The sequence below is a fragment of the Galeopterus variegatus genome, unplaced genomic scaffold (genome assembly GCF_000696425.1).
Source record: "Galeopterus variegatus unplaced genomic scaffold, G_variegatus-3.0.2 Scaffold1608, whole genome shotgun sequence".
Classification (NCBI taxonomy): Eukaryota; Metazoa; Chordata; class Mammalia; order Dermoptera; family Cynocephalidae; genus Galeopterus; species Galeopterus variegatus.
The window spans coordinates 45,747-69,515 of NW_007727719.1; the positions used below are offsets into that span (position 1 = coordinate 45,747).

General features: G+C 51.4%; 2 protein-coding genes across 3 annotated transcripts in view; one reads left to right on the forward strand and one right to left on the reverse strand.

Annotated features, from left to right (window-relative positions):
* EPS8L1 (EPS8-like 1) overlaps positions 1–3,859 on the forward strand; it is a 10,826-nt gene extending 6,967 nt beyond the window's left edge. The window contains exons 14-19 of the mRNA XM_008577937.1: positions 1,748–1,880; positions 1,969–2,100; positions 2,308–2,413; positions 2,595–2,769; positions 3,195–3,327; positions 3,417–3,859. Coding sequence (XP_008576159.1) covers positions 1,748–1,880; positions 1,969–2,100; positions 2,308–2,413; positions 2,595–2,769; positions 3,195–3,327; positions 3,417–3,503 — 766 coding nt within the window. The 3' untranslated portion in view covers positions 3,504–3,859. The remainder of the gene's footprint in view (positions 1–1,747; positions 1,881–1,968; positions 2,101–2,307; positions 2,414–2,594; positions 2,770–3,194; positions 3,328–3,416) is intronic.
* A 2,710-nt stretch (positions 3,860–6,569) lies between these two features.
* Positions 6,570–23,769, reverse strand: part of PPP1R12C (protein phosphatase 1, regulatory subunit 12C) — a 23,171-nt gene continuing 5,971 nt past the window's right edge. The window contains exons 2-20 of one of the 2 annotated variants that reach the window (XM_008577939.1): positions 17,618–17,777; positions 13,899–14,043; positions 13,736–13,810; positions 11,613–11,686; positions 11,456–11,526; positions 11,165–11,238; positions 10,736–10,894; positions 10,584–10,651; positions 9,837–9,974; positions 9,520–9,610; positions 9,271–9,354; positions 9,133–9,193; positions 8,889–8,974; positions 8,742–8,782; positions 8,552–8,654; positions 8,281–8,385; positions 7,524–7,574; positions 7,321–7,371; positions 6,570–7,226 (exon numbers count right to left, since the gene is read on the reverse strand). In XM_008577939.1, the coding sequence (XP_008576161.1) occupies positions 7,140–7,226; positions 7,321–7,371; positions 7,524–7,574; positions 8,281–8,385; positions 8,552–8,654; positions 8,742–8,782; positions 8,889–8,974; positions 9,133–9,193; positions 9,271–9,354; positions 9,520–9,610; positions 9,837–9,974; positions 10,584–10,651; positions 10,736–10,894; positions 11,165–11,238; positions 11,456–11,526; positions 11,613–11,686; positions 13,736–13,810; positions 13,899–14,043; positions 17,618–17,777 (1,724 nt within the window). In that variant the 3' untranslated portion in view covers positions 6,570–7,139. Of the gene's footprint in view, positions 7,227–7,320; positions 7,372–7,523; positions 7,575–8,280; positions 8,386–8,551; positions 8,655–8,741; positions 8,783–8,888; positions 8,975–9,132; positions 9,194–9,270; positions 9,355–9,519; positions 9,611–9,836; positions 9,975–10,583; positions 10,652–10,735; positions 10,895–11,164; positions 11,239–11,398; positions 11,527–11,612; positions 11,687–13,735; positions 13,811–13,898; positions 14,044–17,617; positions 17,778–23,769 lie in introns of both variants that reach the window. The other variant, XM_008577938.1, reaches the window with a different exon arrangement.

Genomic DNA, 23,769 nt, shown 5'->3' on the forward strand with positions numbered 1-23,769 from the left:
GGGGGAGGAGCTGGGAGGGAGGGGGCGGGGACCAGACTTCTGGGTTCAAGGGGAGGAGGGAGTGGAGGCCCAGATTCCAGGGCCTAGGGGAGGAAGAGGCTGGAAGTGGGTAAAGTCCGAGAGGTTGGACCCCTGGGTCCTCAAAAGGCTGGAAGAAGGCAGTTTGGTTTCCAGGGCCTGAGAAGCTCTGTGCCTGGGTCCCTAGAGGACAAAGACCTGGGTATTAGAGAAGAGGCTGGGGAATTGGTCGTTTGAATTTTGAAGAAGAACTCAAGTCAGGTGCTTAGATCCTGGAGACCCAGAGAAGCACGCTTGGGACTTCATGGGCGAGGGTCGGGGGAGAAGTTTCTGGGAAAGTTAGGAAGTGGTAATATCTCTGCATCCCTGAGATAGGTAAAGGCTAGGAGGTTGGACTCTTGGTTTTCCAGAGACTCTAAAGCAATTGTCTCTGCTGGGTGTCAGACTGGGAGGCTTTAAGGGTTAAAAGGGGAAAGTGAAGCTTGAGACCTGGACTCCTGGGTCTCTGGGGGAGGAAAGAACTAGGGGATCTAAATTCACGGTCCTACCAAGCTGTAGGGTCTCAGAGTTTTGGGTCCTGGAGGAGGAAGGGGGTAGAAGGGATAGAACTTTAGGGTCCTTGAGCAAGTAGGGGGCAGATTGGAGCAAAGCAAGGTGGGATGAGAAAAAAAACCAAAGCAGCGAGGCTGGAGGAGAGGAAGGGGGGTCTGGGTGAGGGCCTGGGCAGAAGGTCTCAGCAGGGACAGCGTGCTGGGAACTGCCGGCCCCACACAGGGGGTGCCGCGGCCCTGAAGACCTCCCCTCTCCCCTACACAGGTAGGCCTGATCCGGGCTGAGGTTCTTATTGGGGATCAGAGCCAAGATCCTGTTCCCCACCCCACCCCCAGCTGCCTGGTATTGCAGAACACACCCCCACACCCCGCTTTTGAGTCTTGGGCTTGACACCTCCAGCTTTTAACTCTGAGCCTAGAGTTTTGCAGGAAAGTGTGAATAATGATAATCCCCTCCTGGAAGAGTAAGAAGTCTGTGATGTTGTAGGGGCTGGAAGTTAAGAGCTCAAGGCTGTGGCCAAGCTCGGGTTCAAATCCAGCTTCATGTAAAGTAGAGCAGAGTTACACAGACATAGACTGCCTGGGTCCTAGGCTGGCTATGCCATTCTCTTGCTCTGTGACCTTTACATAACTGTGTGTCAGCTTACTCACCTGTAATGGTGATAATAATGGGGCTTCCGAGGAGGAAGGAACTGGGGAGTCCAAATTCATGATTCTACCAAGGGTTTTCATGAAGATCAAATCAGCTAATGTATGTAACAGACTTTAAACAGTGGCTGGCATAGTAAGTGCCACATAAGTGTTAGCTATTGTTTTTACTATGATCATGAGTTATTATTGTACCTGAGCCCAGTATCTAATAGATGCTCAATAAATAGCTATTTCTAGCTGTGTGATCTGGGGCATGTGATTTTATCTCTCTGAGCTTCAAAGTTCTCATCTACAAAATGGAATTGATAATAGTACCCATATCATATGCTTATGGCACAGTGCCAGGTAAGGCAAGGAGAAAATATATCCAAGCCGTTATTCCAATTTCAAATCTCTACTAACAGTATTAACCTGATCCCCCGCTGTGACCCCTGCTTGGCTCTAACCCCAGCTCACACAGGAACCCTACAGCCCAATGGAGTGGGGCTGGCTGCCTCCTTATCTCCAACTTTCCTGCTTCTCCTCAGTCACCAAGATCCAGAGCAAGAATCTGAGCCCCATTGCGAGCCAGAGCCAGCAGGAAAGTGGGTCCTGTGTAATTATGACTTCCAGGCCCGCAACAGCAGTGAGTTGTCAGTCAAGCAACAGGACGTGTTGGAGGTTAGAGGAGTTGCTGGCTGAGGGGATGGAACTGGTCAGCCCTAGCCACAGACCCAGACTCTGAATCCTCTCCTTATACCACGCCCAGGTCCTGGATGACAAGCGGAAATGGTGGAAGGTTCGGGACCAAAAGGGGCAGGAGGGATATGTACCCTATAATATCTTGACACCCCATCCCGGAACCCAGGTGAACCGCGGCCAAAGCCCTGCCCGCAGCATGGTGAGTCAGGGCAGACTCTTGGGTCTTGAGGTAGGAGAGGCTAGGGGACAGACCCTGGGTCTTGGGAACGAGGGGTGTGGTAGTCAGGTGTCAAGAGTATTGGGGGTGTAGGTGGCTGGGGCTTCAAAGTTTTATCTCCAGAAATGGGAGGGGTGGTACTCTGAGCCCTCTCCCTGATCCAGGTGCCCTTCTCTCCTTCCCCTCTAGGAAAATAGCACTCCCCCTCCCTCACGAGCCCTGGCCTCAGCTCCTGCTCAGGTTCGGCCCCACTGGGACAGCTGCGATTGCCTCAACTTAAACCCCAGTGAGAAAGGTAAGTGGTGGGGGCAACTCCTCCGGACAGAGGTCCTTGTCCTCTTTCCAGGCAGCGAAAACGAGACTCAGAAAGAGCAAATGGACTCCCGACCCATCCTGGGGATGTCGGAGGCCTCCAGCCTCTGGCCCCAGGACGCCTCGCTCTGAGCCTGTACTTTCTTCCGGTTTCCCGCCTGCAGAGAAATTCTGCCAGATGCTCAGTGTCAGCGAGGAGCTGCAGGCGCGCCTGGCCCAGGGCCGCTCGGGTCCCAGCCGCGCAGCCCTGGGAGCCCGCGCACCGGAGCCGCAGCTCAGCCCGCGTTCAAGTGCCTCGGAGGTCCGCGCCTGGCTGCAAGCCAAGGGCTTTAGCTCGGGGTGAGTAGTGCAAGCGCTGGCTACCCGGCAGGAGATTTGGGAGTTCCGATTGGTCCGGAGCGGGTGGAGGTGTGCAGACCACGGGGAGCTGGGGTTGGCCCAAAGCGAGTCTGTCTGGTTGCAACACCCAGTGGCAGGCTATGGTTGGCATGTTTTTTCTGGCTCCGATTGGAGTTCCCAGAAAAGTCCCTCCCCCTTTTTAAAGCAAGGTGCAGCCCAACTTCCCTACATGGTATGCTGTGACTTGTGTGGGGGGATTCAGGAGACTTCTGCAGGGCCCCGCCCTGCTTGAAAGCTAGAATACTGCTGATTGAATACCCTAGAATATAGCAGCTAGACAGGCGTGATGTGATTGGTGGGACTGGGGAGCTTGAGCTGTGATTGACAGACAGGCCTGACCGCGCCCCCCCGCTGCCTTTGCTCAGGACTGTGGACGCGCTGGGCGTGCTGACCGGCGCGCAGCTTTTCTCTCTGCAAAAGGAGGAGTTGCGGGCGGTAAGCCCGGAGGAGGGGGCGCGTGTGTACAGCCAGGTCACGGTGCAGCGCGCGCTGCTGGAGGTGAGTGGGGGCCACTCACCCTTGGGCCTGAACTGGGTGGGAGGCGCCAAAGACACTAGGGTTCTGATTTTTACCCTTGATTTCTCCAGGACAAAGAGAACGTGTCAGAGCTGGAGGCAGTGATGAAGAAGCAAAAGAAGAAGGTGGAAGGCAAGATGGAAATAGAGGTCATTTGACCCTTCCTAGCCCCTTCGCAAAAAGTGAAGAGAAAGCGGGTTTCCCAGTGCTCTGTGGGAGAACAGACTCTTCAGACTCCCCCCACCAATGGGAGGAGACCCCTTGAAGGATCGCCAACCCGTTTAGGCCCTGGTCTTCCCCCTTCCCCTTCCCGGTATACAGACTGAACAATCTTGCTGGAGTCTCTCCAGAGTGAAAATGGACTGGGAGTGTGGAGAAGGCAGGGCACAGAGACAATTTACAGAAAGCGCTTACTGCGCGCCCAGGGAGAAGGCACACGCCGGGAGAGGGCGCACTCAGGAGCCCTGTGCATTGTAATATGCTAACCAGTCTATAAACAGCCGCCTCTTAGCAAGTGGTGTCAACTTCTGTCCCCTCTCCTGGCTACCAGGAAGCCCAGGAATCTGCCCATTGCCCCAGACACAGCCTCATAGGAGGAAAGGAATCTGGGAGATGACCCACCTTCTTAAGTTTCTCTCTCTGAACTCTTCATACCCGAAGCCATACCCCAGGCTTCCTCCTGACCTCCTAGCCACCAGTCTGCCCTCCAGCTCACCTCATATTCTGAATACACATCCTTTGCTCAAATCCTTCCCTGGCTCCCCACTGCTTTCTTAGCCTCGTATCAGGTCTTTGCCTGTTTGGCCACTACTATAGCACCAGCATTTGAGACCTTGAGTGTTTTCCATACCCACCTCTCCAAACTCATTTCTCACCTCCTTATTCCTCCTTGCATTCTGGTCCTGCCCTTCTCCACAGAGCCCCAAGCCCCTTCAACCACTGGTTTTCGCACTTGCTATTTCTACAGACCAGAACAGCCTTTTTCTGCCTGGTGGACTTTTATTCAGCCTTCTTTGCCCAGCTCAAATACTCACTTTAGGGAAGCCTGCCTTCATCCCCTAGGCTAGTTGCCCAACTTCACTTTTTCCCCCACCTCCTGCCAGGGGTCCAGCCATGGAGAACTGGCTGCCTCCTGAGCATGCCACAGGCTTCCTGGCCACTCTTCGTCCTGTGAGATAGCTGCCTAACTACAAACTTCCTACCCCCTCAAGAACTAGCTCCTTTTCCCTCTGGCAAGTCTTGTAAGTTTTCTCCATTATTCAGGTGGCTGATGAGAGCTGGTTTTCTCTGGATCGCACCTTCATTCAGGTTGGACGTTCCTCTGACTGTAGGAAGAATGGCCTTTTCTCTTCCTCCTGTGGCTCCTCCACCTGCTCCCGCAGAACACCCACTGCCAAGATTCCCTGTTGGCCTACAGGTGTCCAGCCTGTTCCCCTGGAGTTCAGTTTCTACTTGAGCCACCAGAGGGCACCAGCCTCAAACAGGCAGGAGCCCTGATTCTCACTCCCCACTTTGTCTCCTTGTGCCTTGGTTTCCTTCTGGAACCAGGCCACTTTGGATCTTGAAGACTCCTTCCCACATCAACCCCGACCCCATCCCCTACTCGAACACCTCCCTTAGCACCCCATGACCCATCAGCTAAAATCCAAGCTCCAGCTTGGCAGTTGAGGGCCTGTGACCATCAGGCTCTCTGGCTTCTCAGGCTGTAGAGGACTCTGCTTTCCTCCTCCTCCACCATGCCTTGGTTCATCTTTTCCTTCTGTCCAGAATACTCTCGACCCCAGGGAGTATTTAATCATCCTTAAACCTCTTGCCTGGTGCCCTACCCCTCATTTCTAAAAGAGGAACCAGAAATATAAGCAGTCCCCTCCTCAATAACCCCTCCTGGCTCCCATCATCTGGGCTGCAAACTGAAATGCCTGCAGGAACGAGACAAGTGACCCAAACGAGCAAGTTGGGCCTAAGCTCTATTTCTATTACAAGCCAACATCCAAACAAAGGGCTGTACCTTCCAACATTCCCAGAATCTGACCATTTCTCACCATATCCACTGCTGTCACCCTGGCCCAAGCCACCATCATCTCTTGCTAGGATTTCACCAGTAGCCCCTTAACCGGTCGCCCTGTCCCTTACCACCAACTCCCACTCTATTCTTAATGCAGCAGCCAGAAGGACTCTAAAACCTAAGCCAGATCATGATTATGCCTCAAAACCACCCAAGGCTCCCACGTCACAGCTCAAGTCCTTACGTGGCCAAGTCCTTGCACAGCCAGCCACTACCTCTCTAACCTCATCCCCTACTGCTTCCCTCCAGACACACTGGGTTCTTCCTGTGCCCCAACATGTCAGGCACACTTCTACCCCAGGGTCTTTGCACACATTCTCATCATCCAGAGGGCTCTTCCCTCAAATACCTACACAGCTCACTACTTGCCACGTCAATTATCTGACCATGCCAGCTTTTCAGTGAGGCCTACCCAGACTACCCTATACAAAACACACACACACACACCTACCTTTCTCCTTCACACACACACACACACACACACACCTTTCTCCTTCCCCTGCTCTCTCTCCATAGCACTACCATCTGGAATACATTAATTTAATCACTGGATGCCTCCCCTCCTGAAACATACTGGATCTTTGCCTGTTTTGTTCACTACTGTAACACCAGCATGTAGAACAGAACCTGACAAGTAGAATATGATCTATAATTACTGAAAGAATGAATGAATGAATGAATGCCCATCTTGGAAAATGGCTCCCACTCAGCTCCAGTCACCCATTGCCATGCAGGACTGAAAAGCTCACATTGTCAGTTTCCTATTTTTTTCAGAGAAGCCAAAATTCCAGATTTTTATGTGAATTAACCCAAATTTTAAATATTTACAATTGACTTAAATTTCCTTCAAAGACACTGGTGGCAAATCCAAGTTCCTTAGCTCAATATTCACGGCCCTCAAAGTATTAAGCAGCTGACCCTTCCTTCCCTGTCAGCTTCCCCTCCAGCCACCTTGCCTGTGATCACGTCAACCCTGGCTTAGGGCCTTTGCTCCAACTCGTTGCTCTTCCTGAAGCTCCCTCTCCACACCAGTGAGCCAGCACCTACCCACCCCTCAGCACCCCACCCAAATGGCCCAGTAGCTTGCTCATTAACACGCATAGCCCCTGAGCACAGAAGCAGGAAACAGCACCCCACCTCCAGCTGGGGATGCAGTCACTGAGTGGCAACTTCACGACTTTTATTTGTGGTGCCTGTGCTTTGTCTCGAAAATACCTTCTCCCCCTGCCCCAGACAGAGGGTGGAGAGGGGGCAGCAAAAAATAGAAGACATCCCTCCCTATTGCACATGGACCCTATATACAGGCCCACCTGGCTGAGGCCAGCAGGACTCTTGGCACATTCTTGGATCCCTGCTCAGGAGAGGGAGGGGTGACTGGGGTGGTATCACACGTGAGGTGGGGGACCTGTGGGGCAGCCACTCTGGTCCTGGCTACTGATCCTTGCGCCTCTTGGTCCTCGGTTCCTTCCTGGTCCCGTCTCCGACCCCAGTCTCCTCTTGGCGACGTCCCCCTACCTGGCTTGGCCTCTGCCTTCATCCTGGCCTCAGATGGCCCCCTTTGGCTCCTGGGGACTCTGTGCTCCCCTCCCAGTCCAGAGATCCCAAGGGGAGGTTATGGCTTCTCAGAGACTTCCCCCAGAGCCCTGTTACTGGTGGTGTTCACACGGGGGAAGGGGTGCGTGTGGCAGAAGCAGCTGTATAAATACGGGTGCAGGAAAGTTCTCCAGAGTCACTTGGAAAGTTTGCTGATGACTCGGATCAGCGCTGCATTTTCATCCTTGAGCCGCTGGTTGTCAGCCCGGAGATCAGATAGGGCCTGGGGGGCAGAAGGGGTCAGCTGGGTGGCCCTGGGTAGGCTGAGCCCCACCCACCCTCGGCCCTTTGCCTGCAGTGCCTCCATGAGCACCCACCTTCAGCTCCTCCTCCAGCTCTGCTGCCTTGCGTTCCAGGGCCCGGCGCTCCTAGAAGAACGTTTAGAAACTGAGTAAGGCTAAGAAGGGTGGGGAAAGGTCAGGGGACCAGGTTAGGAGGTCAGTGTGGCCCTCTTGATCCAGACCCACATGGGCATAAGGCTGGGGACACATCTGGCACCATCCCAGCTGCCCCTACTCACGAATCTCTCCAGCTCCAGAAGGGCTGGCCTCTCAGCAAAGCGTTCCTGCCTCTGGTGAGGGGAGAGAGAATGCACAAGGGTCAGAAGGGGTAGCCAGCATTGCTGTGGCAGGGAGGCAGTCTAAGCTCCTGCCAAGACCTTACTCACCCACTAGCCAAACCACCCCTAACCATTCAGGCCCCGCCTCCAAGGTCCTAGCCCCAACCCCTCAAGAAGCTGAGCCCTGCTCAGACCCCACCCTTCCATAGATCCCGCTCCACTTCCCAGAGTCCTAGCCCTGCCCTCTCTGAACCCTCTCCTCATCGCTCAGGCTCCCAGAAATTCTACTTCCCCTCTCAAAAGCTAAGCCCAGGCCGACCCCGTGGCTCACTCAGGAGAGTGTGGCGCTGGGAGCGCAGCGACGCTCCCGCCGCGGGTTCGGATCCTATATAGGGATGACCGGTGCGCTCACTGCTTGGGTTACGATCCCCTTACCGGCCACAAAAAAAAAAAAAAAAAGCTAAGCCCAGCTCAGACCCCTCAAAGATCGGACCCTGCCTCCAACAGGCCATAGCCCTGCTTCTACTGCCCCCCCAACCCTAGCCCCTCCCCTAAGAAGGTGGAGCCCAGTTAAGGCCCACCCTTCATAGTTCAGGCCCCACCTCTCAGAGGTCCTAGACCCACTGCTCATCACTCAGGCTCCACCCACTCGTGATGCTGCACCAGGCACAGGCAGCCCAGCCAGTTCCTGCACCTCCAAGGGCCTGGGCACTATTACCTGTGTGGCCCGCTCCAGCTCCACCTTGAGCTGCGCCAGCCGCAGCGTGGTTTCAGTCAAGGCTTCACGAAGCCGCTCATTCTCCCTGCGTAGCTCTGAGTACAGCTGGGGGTAAGGGAGAAGGCAGACAGTCGGGCCTGCCAGCCCCAGATGCAGCACCTTAGCAGGGGGGCTGGGAAGGGCAGGATGTGGGCATCTAGCAAGTGGGAGCCACCGAACAAAGGGGCGGAGCATTAACGGGACTGATGGTGGAGTGGGGTAGCTGTCACACCTTCTTAAAGCCTCCCTCCGGCTCTTCGGTTCCTGGCTCAGGTTCTGGGTTGAGGTTCCGCTGTGTGCGCTGCCTGCGGGCTGAGGGGCCGCCCTCGGGAGTGCTGGGGTGAAGGTGGAGCACAGCCTCAGGATTCACGCTGCTTGCTGCACCACAGACAAGCCCCAACCCTGCCCCCTCAGCCCCATACCTGCTTTCTGGGCTTCCATCTGTCGGCTCCGCCTCTTCCCCCTAAGATGGAGGGAAGGTTCAGCCAGATGGACAGGGAGGCTTGGTCCTGCCCCATCCCCATGGTCCACCCTCAGTACTAGCTAGGCCCCACCTGAGCCCACCTCACCTCAGCAGGCCCCCTCCGCTCCTTGTCGATCTTGTGGTGCTCCCTGGATGCCTGTGGTCCCTGACCCTGCCCGTCAGGCGCCTCTGCTGGGGAAGGGGCAGAAATCAGCCCAGACACCTGTGGAGGGAGCACCCTCTCTGCAGTGTTGGGGTCCCTGGGCCCAATCCCCCAGGAAAATAGGAAGACTGTATGAGAGAGATTGGGTGGATCCTGCAGAAGGACTTGCACAGACAGCAGACCTCACCTCTGTGGGCAGGGCCGTCAGAGTTCTCAACTCCAGGCACTCGGGGCCGGCGGGAAGGGTCCTGTTGGGGAGTGCGTGGTTGTCAGAGGAAGAGGGAGTCTTGTACAACCCACTTGCCCCTTACTTGACCTCTCTCACCAGGCATGGCAGAGATGACTTCTCAGGCTCTATGGCCTTCCCTGCAGCCTTTTCTGCTTCCTTCAGGTCTGTCAGAGTCACACCCTGGCAGGGAGAGTGGGCAGTCAGGGGACTCCAGGGTCAGGGCCTAACCCCTCAGGAGTCAAGAATCCAGGCCTTAGTTTCTCCCTCCCTCAGACCCAGGAGTCTAGGCCCCAGCCCTTCCTCCCTCAAACCCAGTAGTCCAGATCCCCATCCAACCCCCCACACCTGTGTGGACCTCCGAGACTGGCGCATGAGGCGGGAGCGAGCTTTCCGTTGGGACTCAGATTCCTCATCTCGCACAGGCATCTGGTAGGACCTGAGTGAAGGGCCCCAGTTCTGAGGGAGGGTTCCTTTGGCCCTGTCCTCCTTCCATGGCTGATACCCTCCAGGGGAGGCAAATTCTGCCAGAAACGACTTCAACTTCCAGCAGACCCTGGGACAAAGTTTCCCTCAGGAAACCCACCCAAAGCCCTGGGGACTCCTGGGTAATGTAGTTATCTCCCAGCTGGGGAGCCATCAGCTTCCCGCCCTGGCCTCTTCACCTCCGACGGTCCCGGGAGTCCACTGGGAGTGCTGTGGATGGTGTGGGGATATTTGGCTTCACTGGGGATTCAGCCTCTGGAATCCTGGAGGGAGGAGTGGAGTTATCCAGGGGAGGAGGAGGCTTGGTGATCTCAGACCTGTATGAATTCATTCATTCAACAAATATTACTCAAGCTCCTGTTATGTACCTGGCACTGAATATACAGCAGTGAACAAAATAAACAAGGTATCTCTGCCAGGACAGAGTCAAATCTGAGCAGGAAAGACACAAAATAAACTATAACCATAAAAAGATTGGCACATTACATAATACATCACAAGGATAAAGTACTTTGGAGAAAAGAAACAAAACAAGGACAGGAGACAGGAGGGTCTACATGACCAGACACTGCTGCAGTGGGAGGAGGGTGGCCACAGTGGGCCTCAGGAAGAAGGTGACATTTAAACAATTTAAACACAGATCACAGGGAGGGAGGGAGAAAGCAAGCCCTGTGGATGTGAGGGGGAAGAGACATAGCAAAGGCTCTGAGGCCGCAGAAGGCCAGATCCCTGTGGCCTTGGAAGTTTTACTGTGAGCTTTTACTTGACACACCAAAAGGGAAACCGAGGCAGGGTAATTGGTGGGGTTGAAGGAGAAAGCAGGGACTAGACAGTAGAGAGAAAATGAACTTATTCAAAATCATGCTGACAGGACTGAAACCCAGATCAGCCTCCCACCCCAGGGGGGCCCAGCTCTTGGTACCTACAGGACAGGTAGCTCCAGCACTTTCCGGGAGGGAGTAGGAGTAATTCTGGCAAGATGGGGCTCCTTGGCCTATAGAGAGAGAGGAGGGGAGGGTATTCTCCTGGACCCTGCCCTGGGGAGGGGCCTGGACCCTGCCCAGCTCACCCCACTCACCTGAGTGGAGGTCCCTTCCAGCCGAGAGGAGGAAGCTGAGCGCTGCAGCCCAGACCCAGGGGCTCCATCGGCTCCTCGCTTTTCTGGGGGACCCAGGGCACCAGAGCTCCCTGTTTTCTGGAGGCCAAAGCGCCTAGAGAAGGGGGCCTCATTGGGCAGCTGGGAGAAGAGGAAAGTCTTAGTTATGGAGAAAGGACCCCTCTTCTCAGAGACCTCAAGTGTTAACCCCCAGGAGGACTGTAAAACGCTACAATTCCCATCGTCCCCTGGGGCAGGTGTGGCCTGAAAAAGGTGATCGGTTGTCCATGAGGATTCTGGGAACTGTAGTCTTCACACTACCTACCCTGGGGAGAGGTTTACAGGCTTTATGGAATCCCACCTCCTCCACCCTCCCGACCTCCCATGATCTCTAAGGAAATCCAGACTCACCATGGGGCTCTTAGGGGTAGGAAAAGGTGGGGAGGAGACTCCATTGAGGGTCCTGGTTTCTTCAGGGGATGGCTCTGAAGTGTGGAAACATGGGTGGGGGGTGATTAGTCATAGAATCTGCTAGTTGCCTCTGAGAATAAAAGAACCCAGCCCCTCTACTCTCCTCCCTCAGCTCCAGGAGTCCAGGCTCCCAGCCCCTCCTTCATAAGATCTGCCCTTAGTCTGGCCCCTCACCCATGGGGCCTTCTTCTCCCTCATCCTCATCCCGGATGGGTGGCCCTCCAGCCCCACCAGGCCGGCGCTCCTTGGATAGGTCCTGGAGGGAGATCTTCTCCCGGCTGCTCAGACGGCACACAGAGCTCCTGTTGGGGAAGGAGAGGGAGTTGGGGTCCAGCCCTGGGGTGGAGCCTCCAACCCACCCCACCAGCAGGGGGCTCCTCCCTCCTACCTTCTGTATTTGCTGCTGGAGGGCACCTGGGGCTCCTGGCCCCTGTTCTGGGAGGCTTCCTTTTGATTTCGAAGCTGAAAGGAAGAAAGGGGGCTGAAGGGGAGGGGTAGAATACACAATCCCTCCTGGGTCCCCCTGGATTGGACTCCTCTGTTACACATCACCAACACCGAGAGTCACCATTCACAGCTGTGCTGAGCGTGCCTTACTCAGGGTGCTGCAACTACAAGGAGTTCAGTGCCTGGGACAGGCAGAGAGGATTTGTGGACTTATTCACAGATGGCCATGCATCTGCTGGAAGAGAAGGTGCCCTGGTCTTGTTCTCACAGCCCCCACCCATGAAGTCTCCAGTCTCGTCCCCAGAGGCCTCTTTCTACCCCCAGGGGCAACCTAATCAGACCTTCTCAGCACACCCAGGACACTGGCCCAACATTTGGTTGCCCCAGATTTGGCCATAGCCTCCTCTGCCCTAAGCTCTGTGACAATGGGCACCGTTTTCCAGACTGCAATTTACTTTCACACCTTGGAGCCTTTGCAGATCAGTGCCACTCGCCAGGAATGCAGTTCATCCCTGCCTCTTCTAGCAAACTCTGGGCACTGCAGTATTCATGTTTTCCAGAAAGTGTTCCCAGATGCGCCCAGGCCAGGCTCCTGTGACACCTGGGCTACCTCACTAAGAGCTGACTCTGCTTCACTCATCAAAAATCCCTGTTCCAGGCCAGCCGTGGCTCACTCGGGAGAGTGTGGTGCTGATAACACCAAGGCCACGGGTTCGGATCCCATATAGGGATGGCAGGTTAGCTCACTGGGTGAGTGTGGTGCTGACAACACTAAGCCAAGGGTTAAGATCCCCCTACTGATCAGATCATCCTTTAAAAAAAAAAATCCCTGGGCCGGCCTGTGGCTCACTCGGGAGAGTACGGTGCTGATAACACCAAGGCCACGGGTTCGGATCCCATATAGGGATGGCCAGTTCGTTCACTGGGTGAGCGTGGTGCTGACAACACCAAGTCAAGGGTTAAGATCCCCTTACCGGTCATCTTTAAAAAAAAAAAAAAAAATCCCTGTTCCCCATACTGGCCAGCTGCAAAGGAAAAATTAAACATTCCCCCTCTCCCTCCCATGCCCCCATTACCCTCATGGTAGAAGCCATGCTGCTCCTCAATATCAGGGTCTGCCTCATGATTCACGCTCCCCTCCCTGGGCCCCTCAGGGCACCCTACATTTTTCACCGCCCAGAGTTTGCACCTGCTGTTCCCTCAAGCCTAAGGGTGTGCCCTGGCCTCCAGAAAGCTGGCCAGAATTAACCAAGCCAGAGCCACAAGCTTTTTCTCCTGAGTTTGCAAGCCTTGACATCACTACTGCCAATCTTTAAACAGAAGGATCTGTCAATATCCACCTGCCCACTCAACAGAAACTCGAGGCAGAGGGCCTGGCCCCCAGGAAGCTTCAGATGTTTCTTGCTACCTAACAGAGCTTACTGTATGCCAGGCATGGTTATAAATGGTTTTATTTAGTAACATGTATATATTCCTCACAGCATACTCCACGTAACATCACACATAACTCCTCGTAAAGTAAAGGCATGCATTATTACCATCCCCATTTTACAGATGAGAAAACTAAGGCCCAGAGAGGGTAAGTGACTGGCTCGAGCTCACACAGCAAATCCATGGCAGAGCTGGGATTCCAACCCAGGCAGTCTGGCCAATGCCCATACATTTAACCCCTTTGATCTGTGTTTTCCCAGCAACAAAGCCTGGCCTGGTGCTGGCTGGGAGAGATCCCAGGAGTGATGAGCCCAGCCTGAGTCCAGACAGACAACCTCCACCTGAATCCTCTGTTGTCCCCTCACCAGGCAGGTAGGGAGCTTCCCAGCCCAACATCCACTGTGGCCCAGCCCCACCCCTGCCTCCTCCAACCACTCACCCAGCTGTGCCCCTGCTCACACTCCACTGGGCCTGGGTCACCAAGTGGGGAAGAGCAGCTGCCTGGGGCAGTGGGTGTCAGAAAGTCAGGGGATGAGGATGTCCTCCCTCCCCAGCCCTTCCTTCCTGGCCTCCTCTGATGAGTTGTAGGGAAGGGAGGAAGCCTGGGGTGAACTTTGTGGCGCTGAAACTCACATCCTCCTGCTTCTGTGCCAGTTCCTCCAACAGGCTCAGCACTTCCTCGTCAGCCAGGTCACAAGGACGCTGCCCCTGGGTTGGGGGAGAATAAGGGGTAGATGATGATGGAGGTGGGGGCCCTCCTCCACCCTATCCCAGCCTCTGAGTCCCCAGCCCTCACCGCATGGGTCAGCGAGTCCATGCCCCCACCATGTTCAGCCAGCAGGCGGCAGGCATCCTCCACGCCCCAGTGGGCCGCTGCGTGCAGGGGGGTCCAGCCATCCCCATCGCGTAGCTCTGGGTCATAGCCAGCCTGAAGGAGCAGCCTGGGGGCCAGGGAGGTGTTGGATCAGGGCCAAGATGGGAGATCTGGGCAAAGGGCTGATTTCAGCCAGCCATGCTGAGGCTGCAGCTCCAGTTGTTACAACATTGAAAAGCTCCTGAATCAGTCAGTAAAGAGCCACTACCCCAAGATCCTCCACTACAAGTAACCTCTTTGCCCCCCCAGCCTTGACCCTTCCCCTTGGTCCAGTAGCTAGAAGCTACACCCTGGCCCAGCAGGTGGCCTCCGGAACCTGCTTCTCATACAGGCAGGGGGTTGACACTTTTGGGGTCACCCTGGTGTGGGACTCTGAGGTGGCAGCAATGGGGTGCAAGGAGACAGCCCCAAAGGAGCTCCCCTGCCAGCCCCCAAGACTATAAAAAGGACGAGACCCCTAAAGGGGACACCTCAGGACAACGGTGTTCCAGGAACCTAGTCAGCTTAGAGCAGTGGTTCTCAACCTGGACAATGCTGCCCCCCAGGCAACAATAGCAACGTCTACAAACATCTCTGGTTGTCATAAAGTAGGGATGGGCACTATTGGCATCTACTGGGTAGAGGCCAGGGACACTGCTCATCCTAAGTCATAGCACAGCCACACAACACAGAATGATCTGACCCAAAATGTCAATAACACCAAGGTTGAGAAACTCCGGCTTAAATTCTGCAAGAAAATAATAACCACTTCAGACCACTCAATTTGGGGGTGAAAGCAGGGTTACAAGTCCAGGGCAACTCTCCAGACCTGGCTGAGCTTAAGACATGCCTACTCTGAGAGAACCCAAATGAGGTTCTGTGTCAATGAGAAGAGCTATGGCAAAGTGGGAAGAGATGGATAGACTGAGATATTTTCTAAAGAAACTTTTTTTTTTTTTTTAAAGATGACCGGTAAGGGGATCTTAACCCTTGACTTGGTGTTGTCAGCACCACGCTCACCCAAGTGAGCAACCGGCCATCCCTATATGGGATCCGAACCCGTGGCCTTCGTGTTATCAGCACCACGCTCTCCCAAGTGAGCCACAGGCAGGCCCTTATAAAGAAACTTTTTAAACAAAAGGTCCTCTATCTGGCCCTGCCGACCTCTTCACTCACCTTCCCCATGCTTTCGCTCCAAGCTCACTCTGCTCCAGCCACGCTGGGCTTCCTGCTATTCCCCCAAGTGGCAACCTGTCTCTTGGACTTGCTGTTCTCTCTGCCCAGCGAGTGTTCTCAGGGCGCTGCAGCATTTCACATGGCCCACCCCGCTGTTTCCTGACCACCAAATCCAAACCTTACATAGGCCTCTCCCCATCACACTCTTCTCCCATCACCCTATTTCTATCCTTCTAAGCCAGCAGTTCTCAACTGGGGTGATGTTGCCCCCCAGGGAACATTTGGCAATATCCAGAGACATTTTTGGTTCTTACAACTGGGGGATACTAATATCCAGTGGGCAAGGGCTGGGGATGCTGCTCAACATCCTGCAATGCACAGCACAGCCACCACAGCAAAGAAGGACACAGTCCAACATGTCTGTCTGTCTCCCCAATGAAGCAAGGAGCTGCAGGGGGGCCCAGCTCTGTCTGTTTACCACTGTGTCCTCACCATCTAACAGACTGCCTGGCACACAGCAGGTGCTCAGTAAATAAGTGTTGAATGAATAACATCAAGGGCCAGCCCGTGGCTCACTCAGGAGAGTGTGGTGCTGAGAACACCAAGGCCCCGGGTTTGGATCCCATATAGGGATGGCCAGTTAGCTCACCAGTTGAGCATGGTGCTGACAACACCAAGTCAAGGGTTAAGATCCCCTTACCGGTCATCTTTTAAAAAAAAAACAAGAATGAACGACATCAGATAAATGTATATCTCTACTTTGCCACTGATCTTTAATGGGGAGAATGCTGGCTACACTCTTTTAAAAATGCAGTCAATAGATCTTAGTGTAAACAGGAGCCCATACAAAAGGGAGTTATGAAAGTACAGTCAGTGAATATTTCTAAGTCCAAAGTGCTTCAATTCTGAGACTACCCACAAATATTGACTCTTTTTCTCCCTTTAATAATAGCACCCAACTATTAATGGGACACATGGTCACCTGGCTCAATACGAATCTCCTAGTGTCCCTTACATCTAGGAATGGTCAGGTGACTAGGGTCTGGCAAATGGGATGTCAGCATTAAGTGGTGCATGTCACTTCTGAACTGTTATCTTAAAAGGAATGGATGTTTGCTCCTTTTGCCCTCTCCCCTATCCTGCTGGATGGGACGTAGATGCAATGGCAGGAGACAAAGCAGCCACCTTGAACTCAGGGGTGGAAGTTATAGGCAGAGGAGGGCACAGCCTCCAGGGCTGGGCATATCACTGGGCTTGACCATTTAGAGGATCTGTTGCCCCTTGCTGTAATGACTGGTTCAGAAATGGGTAGGTAAGTAAGGTGGCCCAGTGAGCAACAAACGTGAACTTTTGATGGAACTATGGAGGATAAGATGCTCTACTTCAGCAGCAGGTGCTGAGCAGCTAGGATATAAGCCTGGAGCTTTTAAGGGTCATCTTAAGTACTCACTGAGAAAACCTGCTTAAAAACTAATCAACACAGAGTTGAGCAGAGAGATGGAGGGATTCACCTTACTCCATTTTAATACTAAAAAATAAAGTATAACATCACAAAAGACAGAGATGAGAACTGAAACAGCAGGGAGCTTGAGGATGACACTTGGAGAAAACTACTCCAATGGAAAGAGAAAAGACAGCTAGATAGGCACTAAATAAGACCCAAACTGAGGTGAGAATGACAGAAAGGAAATATGTACTATAATAACTTAAAATATATATGCACCAAATAACCTAGCCTAGAAATATATAAAATAGAAATTGACAGAACTAGGAGAAACAGGCCGAGACCATAATTGCAGCAAGGAATGAACCACATCTCTCACAGTAACTGACAGAATAAGCAAAGGGGAAAATACAGAAGAATACAGAAGGTTGAAACAGCATGATTATAAAGTTGACCTAATAACCTACAGAGAGTACTGTACCAGACACCACCATTCTTTTCCAGCTTACATATTCTGGTATATAAAGCAAATCTCCACAAATTTCAAAAGCTGGAATATAGAACCCATTCTCTGATCACTATGTAATTAAGCCAGGAAATCAGTAACAAAATGATGAATAGAAAATCCCATTGGAAATCAAGCACACACTTCTAAATAATCCATGGAGAGCAAAGAAGAAAGATTACAAATTGGAAAAAAAAAATTTTTTTTTTTTTTTAAAGACAACCAGTAAGGGGATCTTAACCCTTGACTTGGTGTTGTCAGCACCATGCTCTCCCAAGTGAGCTAACCGGCCATCCCTATATAGGGATCCAAACCTGTGGCCTTGGTGTTATCAGCACCACACTCTCCCGAGTGAGCCACAGGCCAGCCCTGGAAAATGTTTTACACTGTTTATACACCAAAACTTGTGGGTGCAGCTAAGACTGTATTTAGAGGGAAATACATAGCCTCGGGTACATAAATTAGAAAGGAATGGGAAAGGACAAGACTCATAGGAAGGTGTAAGACAGCAAGAAGAAACAGATTGGCCCAGCTCACCTCATCACCTCAATGTAGCCCTTGGCAGCGGCAACATGCAGGGCAGAGGCCCCAGTACGGGGGTGCCGGGCCTCTGGCATAGCACCCCCATTCAGCCAGCACCTTGTGTCATGAAGCAGTAATTCCTCCTCAGCCCGCTTGGCTGCCTCCACATCCACGCCTGGAAGGATGAGAAAAGGTAATAGGTGGGACTCACACCCCTTGGCCAGGGAAACCCAGGGCTGCAACCTGGGCTAGCCACAGCTCAGCCCTGGACTTGTCCCTCTCCCTCATATTCCTCTCTGGGACTCAGAAGGCCTCGATTAGCTCAGCAGTTTCCCAACTGTGCTTTGCGCACTCCTGGGTCCACTAAGGATCTCTGAGTCACTGCTGAGGACTAAGAGAATGAAGAGTTCAGGCCTTTTCCCATTTCGACCAGAGATCCATTTTTATAATTTTTTTTAATATAAAATCTAAAGCTTGGGCCGGCCCGTGGCTCACTCGGGAGAGTGCGGTGCTGATAACACCAAGGCCACAGGTTCGGATCCCATATAGGGATGGCCGGTTCGCTCACTGGCTGAGCGTGGTGCTGACAACACCAAGCCAAGGGTTAAGATCCCCTTACCGGTCATCTTTTAAAAAAAAAAAAAATCTAAAGTTTATTGAGCAAATCCAGTGTTGATTACATCTAACTTTTCCTATCACTACCAATATAATCATTAACACAGCATCTTCATACATTTTATCACCATTATCACTTTTATCACTCATAAGTAGGATAAACCAAGCAAAAAGGCACTAAACTAAATATCCGTGTCATTTGGACAGCAGCTTCTTCCCTACCCAGGTGCTGATCTCTGTTTGCAACTGTGCTACCACCCAAAGCAATCTGTGTAAAAGCAAAGGATAGTTCCCCATTGGTCAATTTCATTGCACCTAATTGTTATACTGTATTTATAAATGAAAAAGGCAAGTTATGACTTTAAAAAATATAAATTAATTTTGGATCAAAACAGGCAAACTTGTTGAAGCTGAAATTTTATCTAATTGTTGACTGTCACTGAGAATATTCTTTTGTGTGCTATAAACTATCAGATGAGAGTGAAAATAGTCTTTTCTAGAGAATGTTCAATTCTTTCCTGGGGAAGTTATTACTGTCTATTATTTTTTTCAATTGTGAAATTTTTCACACTTACCAAAGTGCTATATAGAGCTGAGCTGTCCTATACAATAGCTGCCAGCCACATGTAGCTACTAGGCACTTGGAAATGTAGCTAGTCTTAATTGAGATGTGTTATAAATGTAAAATGTACATTGGATTTTGAAATATGAAAAATTTGTTTTTATATTGATTACATGTTGAGATGATAACATGTTGAATATACTGGGTTAAATTAAATACATTATTAAAATTAATTTCACTCATTTTGTTTTGTTTTACATTCTTAAATGCACCTACTTGAAAATCTTAAATTACATTTGTGGCTCACATTGGATTTCCATTGGACAACACTGACAAAGAACCCCCATGTACCACCACCCAGCTTGAAAAATTAAAATACAACACAGCCAACAGAAGGCCCCTGTGTACCCCTCCCCAATCTCACTCTGCTTGCTCCTGTCCCAGAGGTAACCACAATCACAAATTTACTTTCATGAACATGTGTTTTGTTTATAACTTTACTATATGTATGGTAAATTTCTGCCATAAGACTATAAAGGGATCCAAGAAACACAATCCCATAAATTGCCAGATAGTGCTCTTGTCCCACTAAAAGACCAAATCCATCCAGGTCTGGGCTGCAGTTTGGTGCCACCTGGTGCCACCTGAGCACTTTGGTTTAAACTCCAATGGGATCACTTTGGGGTCTCCTGGCTGCAGCAGCTATTCTAGGAATGTCTATTACAGCCTATCTCATGGGCTCAGTATGAAGCAGAAAGTCCTAGAGAATACTGGGGACTCAGGGACCACCCCCCCACACAACCCCCACTGCTTCCTTAAAGGGAGCCACCTACTGTTCAATCCTACTAAAGCTGAATGTGTCTTACTGCAGGGAGGTGAAGGGCAGAGTTTACTGACCTCATTCAACAGCCACAGTGAATATTTTTTGGCATGTTTGTATGCCTTCTTCTGCAACTTGCTTTTTTTTTTTTTCCTTTTTGTCTTTTTTACTGACCGGTACGGGATCGCAACCCTCGGTGTCGTGCCCATACCGGGGACCGGCAACAGGATCACAACCCTCGGTGTTGCGCCCGCGCCGCGCTCAGCCAGTGAGCGGGAACCGGTCACCACATGGGATCCAAACCCTCAGCGGGAGCGCCACCACACTCCCAAGTGGCGCACTGTCTAGTGCGCCACCGGGCCAGCCCTGCAACTTGCTTTTTGCCCTCAACATGTTGCTGAGATTTGTCTGTGTTCATAGATAGCGTTCTTGATCAGAGGTCAGCAAACCACAGCCTATAGGTGCTGGCCACCTGTCTATATTTTTTTGTTGTGGTGGTGGTGATGGTAAAATCAACAGAACATAAATTTACCAATTTCAATATTTTTAAACGCACAATTCAGTGGCATTTAGGATATTCACAATGGCACCATCACCATTATCGACTTCCTTGACTTTTTCATTATCCCAAATGGAAACCCTGTACCCACTAAGCAGTTACTCCCCAGACTTCCCTCCCTCCAACTCCTGGCAACCACCAACCTAAGGTTGACCCTTGAACAATGTGGGGACGAGGGGTACCAGCTCCCCCAGTAAAAAATCCACATATAACTTTTGACTCCCCAAAATCTTAACTACATAACTACTGATAGCCTACTGTCAGGTAGACTACTTAACTGCTTGGTTAGGTATGTCATGCATTCACCAAAAATTTTCCAATATATTTATTGAAAAAATCAGTATACACGTGGACCCGCACAGTTCAAACCATGTTGTTCAAAGGTCAACTACTTTCTGTCTCTATGGATTTGTCCATTCTGGAGGCTGTTTTCATAACTAAAGTTCTGATGAAACACACCCATGTCCATTCATTCACACATTGTCCCTGGCTGTTTCCCCCTCTATAGCAGCTAGTAGAGTAGTTGTAACAGAGACAATATGTACTGCAATGCCTAAAATATTTACTGTCCAGCCCTTCACAGAAAAAGTTTGCTGAGACCACTCATTTATAGATTATTGATTCACCCACTTTCCCTTTGGCTTGGGTGCCAGCCTCTCACTACTGCGAACCATACTAGGATGAACATTCTTTTTTTTTTTTTCCTTTTTGTCTTTTTTTACTGACCGGCAATGGGATCGCAACCCTCGGTGTTGCGCCCGCACCGCGCTCAGCCAGTGAGCAGGAACCGGTCTCCACATGGGATCCGAACCCTCGGCGGGAGTGCCGCCACACTGTCAAGCAGCGCACTCTCCAGTGCACCACCGGGCCGGCCCTAGGATGAGCATTCTTGCACACAGGTGAGAAGGCCTCTCTCCAGCTGCCTCGGAGTGGAACTGCTAGAAAGAACAATGAGAACGTGGGCTCTTCAGCTATAACTGATGATGTCCAACCATTTTTCAAAGTGGCTGTAATCCTCAACATTCCCACCAGACAGAAATGAGTTCCTGTTGCTCCACCCTTATCAGCACTTGGAATGATCCAATTGTCAACTCTGCCTGTCTTTGAGTATAACACCCCCTCTTCCATCTGTCTTGAATGCTGGGATTCCAGGTGATACTGCCTCAAATGTTTCAAAAACATTTCAAGTCTCCTTCCTACCCAGTTCCAAGTCTCCATGCAAAGAAGCCAGAGAGCGTCCTTTCTGCACAGGACATGGTGCTTAGGACTGTGTTCCTGGGGCCTGCCCCTGCAGCCTTGGTCGTGGATACAGCATCTGTAGTGCAGCTGTTGCTTGGATCTGCCAGCATCTATTCTCCCTTCTTCAGTAACCACATCTTGACTTTCTGCACCCCTGCTTTCCCCAAACATAGTTCCAATGTGACTGAGCCCACAGCCTGACTCCAGGGGGTGGACACATCAAGGGCCTATCACCCTTGTCACACTGACTGGCTCAGAGGCTGGCAAGTGACTAAGGCAACCCAATGAGCATCAGAGAGAGGACTGTGGCCTGACTACTGAGAAAAAGATGCTCTATTTCAGCTGGGATATCAGCCTGCACTAGCAGGAGCCATGCTAAGTACCTCACTGAGAGAAGCTGCCTAAGAATGAAGCCAGCACATAGCTCAGCAGAGTGATGGAGAGGTGCTTTTGACTTCATTTGTGCCCCTCGATCAAACTATGCCTGAAGTCCACATAACTCACAAACTTTAGTTACATAAACCCATAAATTGTCCATTTTAAAAAACTGTGGTAAAATATTCATAACATAAGATTTACCATCTTAACCATTTTTAAGTGTACAGTTTGGTGGTATTAAATATAGTCACATTTTTTTGCAAACATCATGACCATTCATCTCCAGAACTTTTTCATCTTGCAAAATTAAAACTCTGTACCAATTAAATAACTCCTCCCTATTCCTCCCTCCTCCCAATTCCTCCCTTCTCCCAGTCCCTGGCTACAACATTCGGTCTGTCTCTATGATTTTGACTATTCTAAGTACCTCATGTAAGTGGAATCATGTGGTATCTGTGTTTTGTGACTGGTTTATTTCACTTAGCATGATGCTTTCAAGGTACATTCACGTTGTAGCACATGTCAGTATTTCTTTCCTTTATAAGGTTGAATTATATTCCATTACATACATGCCACATTTTGTTTATCCATTCCCCCACTGTGGACACTTGGGTTACTTCCACCTTTGTGTTACTGTGAATAATGCTACAGACATGGGGTGCATAAATTGCCTTTTTTGACCCGAGCTAGGTTGAATGTGTTTCTGGTACATGCAAAGAGCGATGCCTAATTCAGTACCTGAACCATCTGGACCAGAGGCCTTAAAGTTGAACGAGAGGGGCCGGCCCGGTGGCGCACTGCTACAGTGCGCCGCTTGGGAAGTGCGGCGGCGCTCCCGCTGAGGGTTCGGATCCCACATACAGACCGGTTCCCGCTCACTGGCTGAGCAAGGGGCGGGCACAGCACCGAGGGTTGCGATCCCGTTGCCGGTCCCGGTCCAGTACGGGCGCGACACTGAGGGTTGCGGTCCGTTGCCGGACACGAAAAAAGACAAAAAGGAAAAAAAAAAAAAAAAAGTTGAACGAGAGGTGTGCTCCAGGTCACGAGCACATCAGATCCTCTCATGAGCAGTAGATCCAGAGAGAGGAAAATAGCAAGTGAGGCAGAGATGGTGAGGGGGACAGCTGTGCCTGTCACTGGTGCTGTCTTTTCTACTGGCACTGCCTGTGAGCGGCTGCCAGGGTTACACTGTGGTTAGCACCTATCTGGATGCCTAGCACCCCTGGCAGATTCTCCATCTTCCAGATGTGTGTGTCCAGTAGGAGAGGCAAAAGCCCCACGCTTCTTGCAGCTTGCGGCCAAAGATCTTTCCAGTAGGACCACTGGCCTTTGTTCCCAGCTGATCCTACAAGCCAGTATTCTCCCAACCGATATGTCCTTTCTAAGCCTTCTCCTCACCCCACGGAAGAGGAGCATGGCCCACTTGGAAAAGCTGATGCAAGCTATGGGCAATTTCTGCATAAAAACAGAATGTTAGAAAGTTCATGGGCCCCTGAAGGCCATTCTTATTCCCCACAGGGTCCCAAGGAAGGGGAGGACTGGTGCAGGTGGAGGGAGACTAAAGCGATATGAGAACCACGTGCAGGGCCAGATCCTGGGCTGGGCCCTCAACAGGAGGGGGAGAGGTCACAAACTGAAGAAATGACAGGCAACAGTGTAGCATCAAGATTAAGTTCCTGATGCTGCCACAGGAGGGTGACAATGTTGCATCGCTACTGTGGTTATGTAGCAGCATGTTCTTGTTGCAGGAAATACTTGCTGAGTATCAGGAGCAAAGAATTGCAATATTTGCAACAAAATCTCAAAATGGCTCAGGAATGGAAGGGAAAGAGAGAGGGAGGAAGGGAAGGAAAAATAGGAGGAAAGAAGGAAGGGAGGGAGGTAGGAAAAGGAACGAAAGAAAGGGTAAACAAGAGAGGAGAAAGAGGAAGGAAAGAAAAAAAGAAATGTATTTATGTGCATTTGTCTTTTTTTTTTTTTTTTTTTTTTTTTTT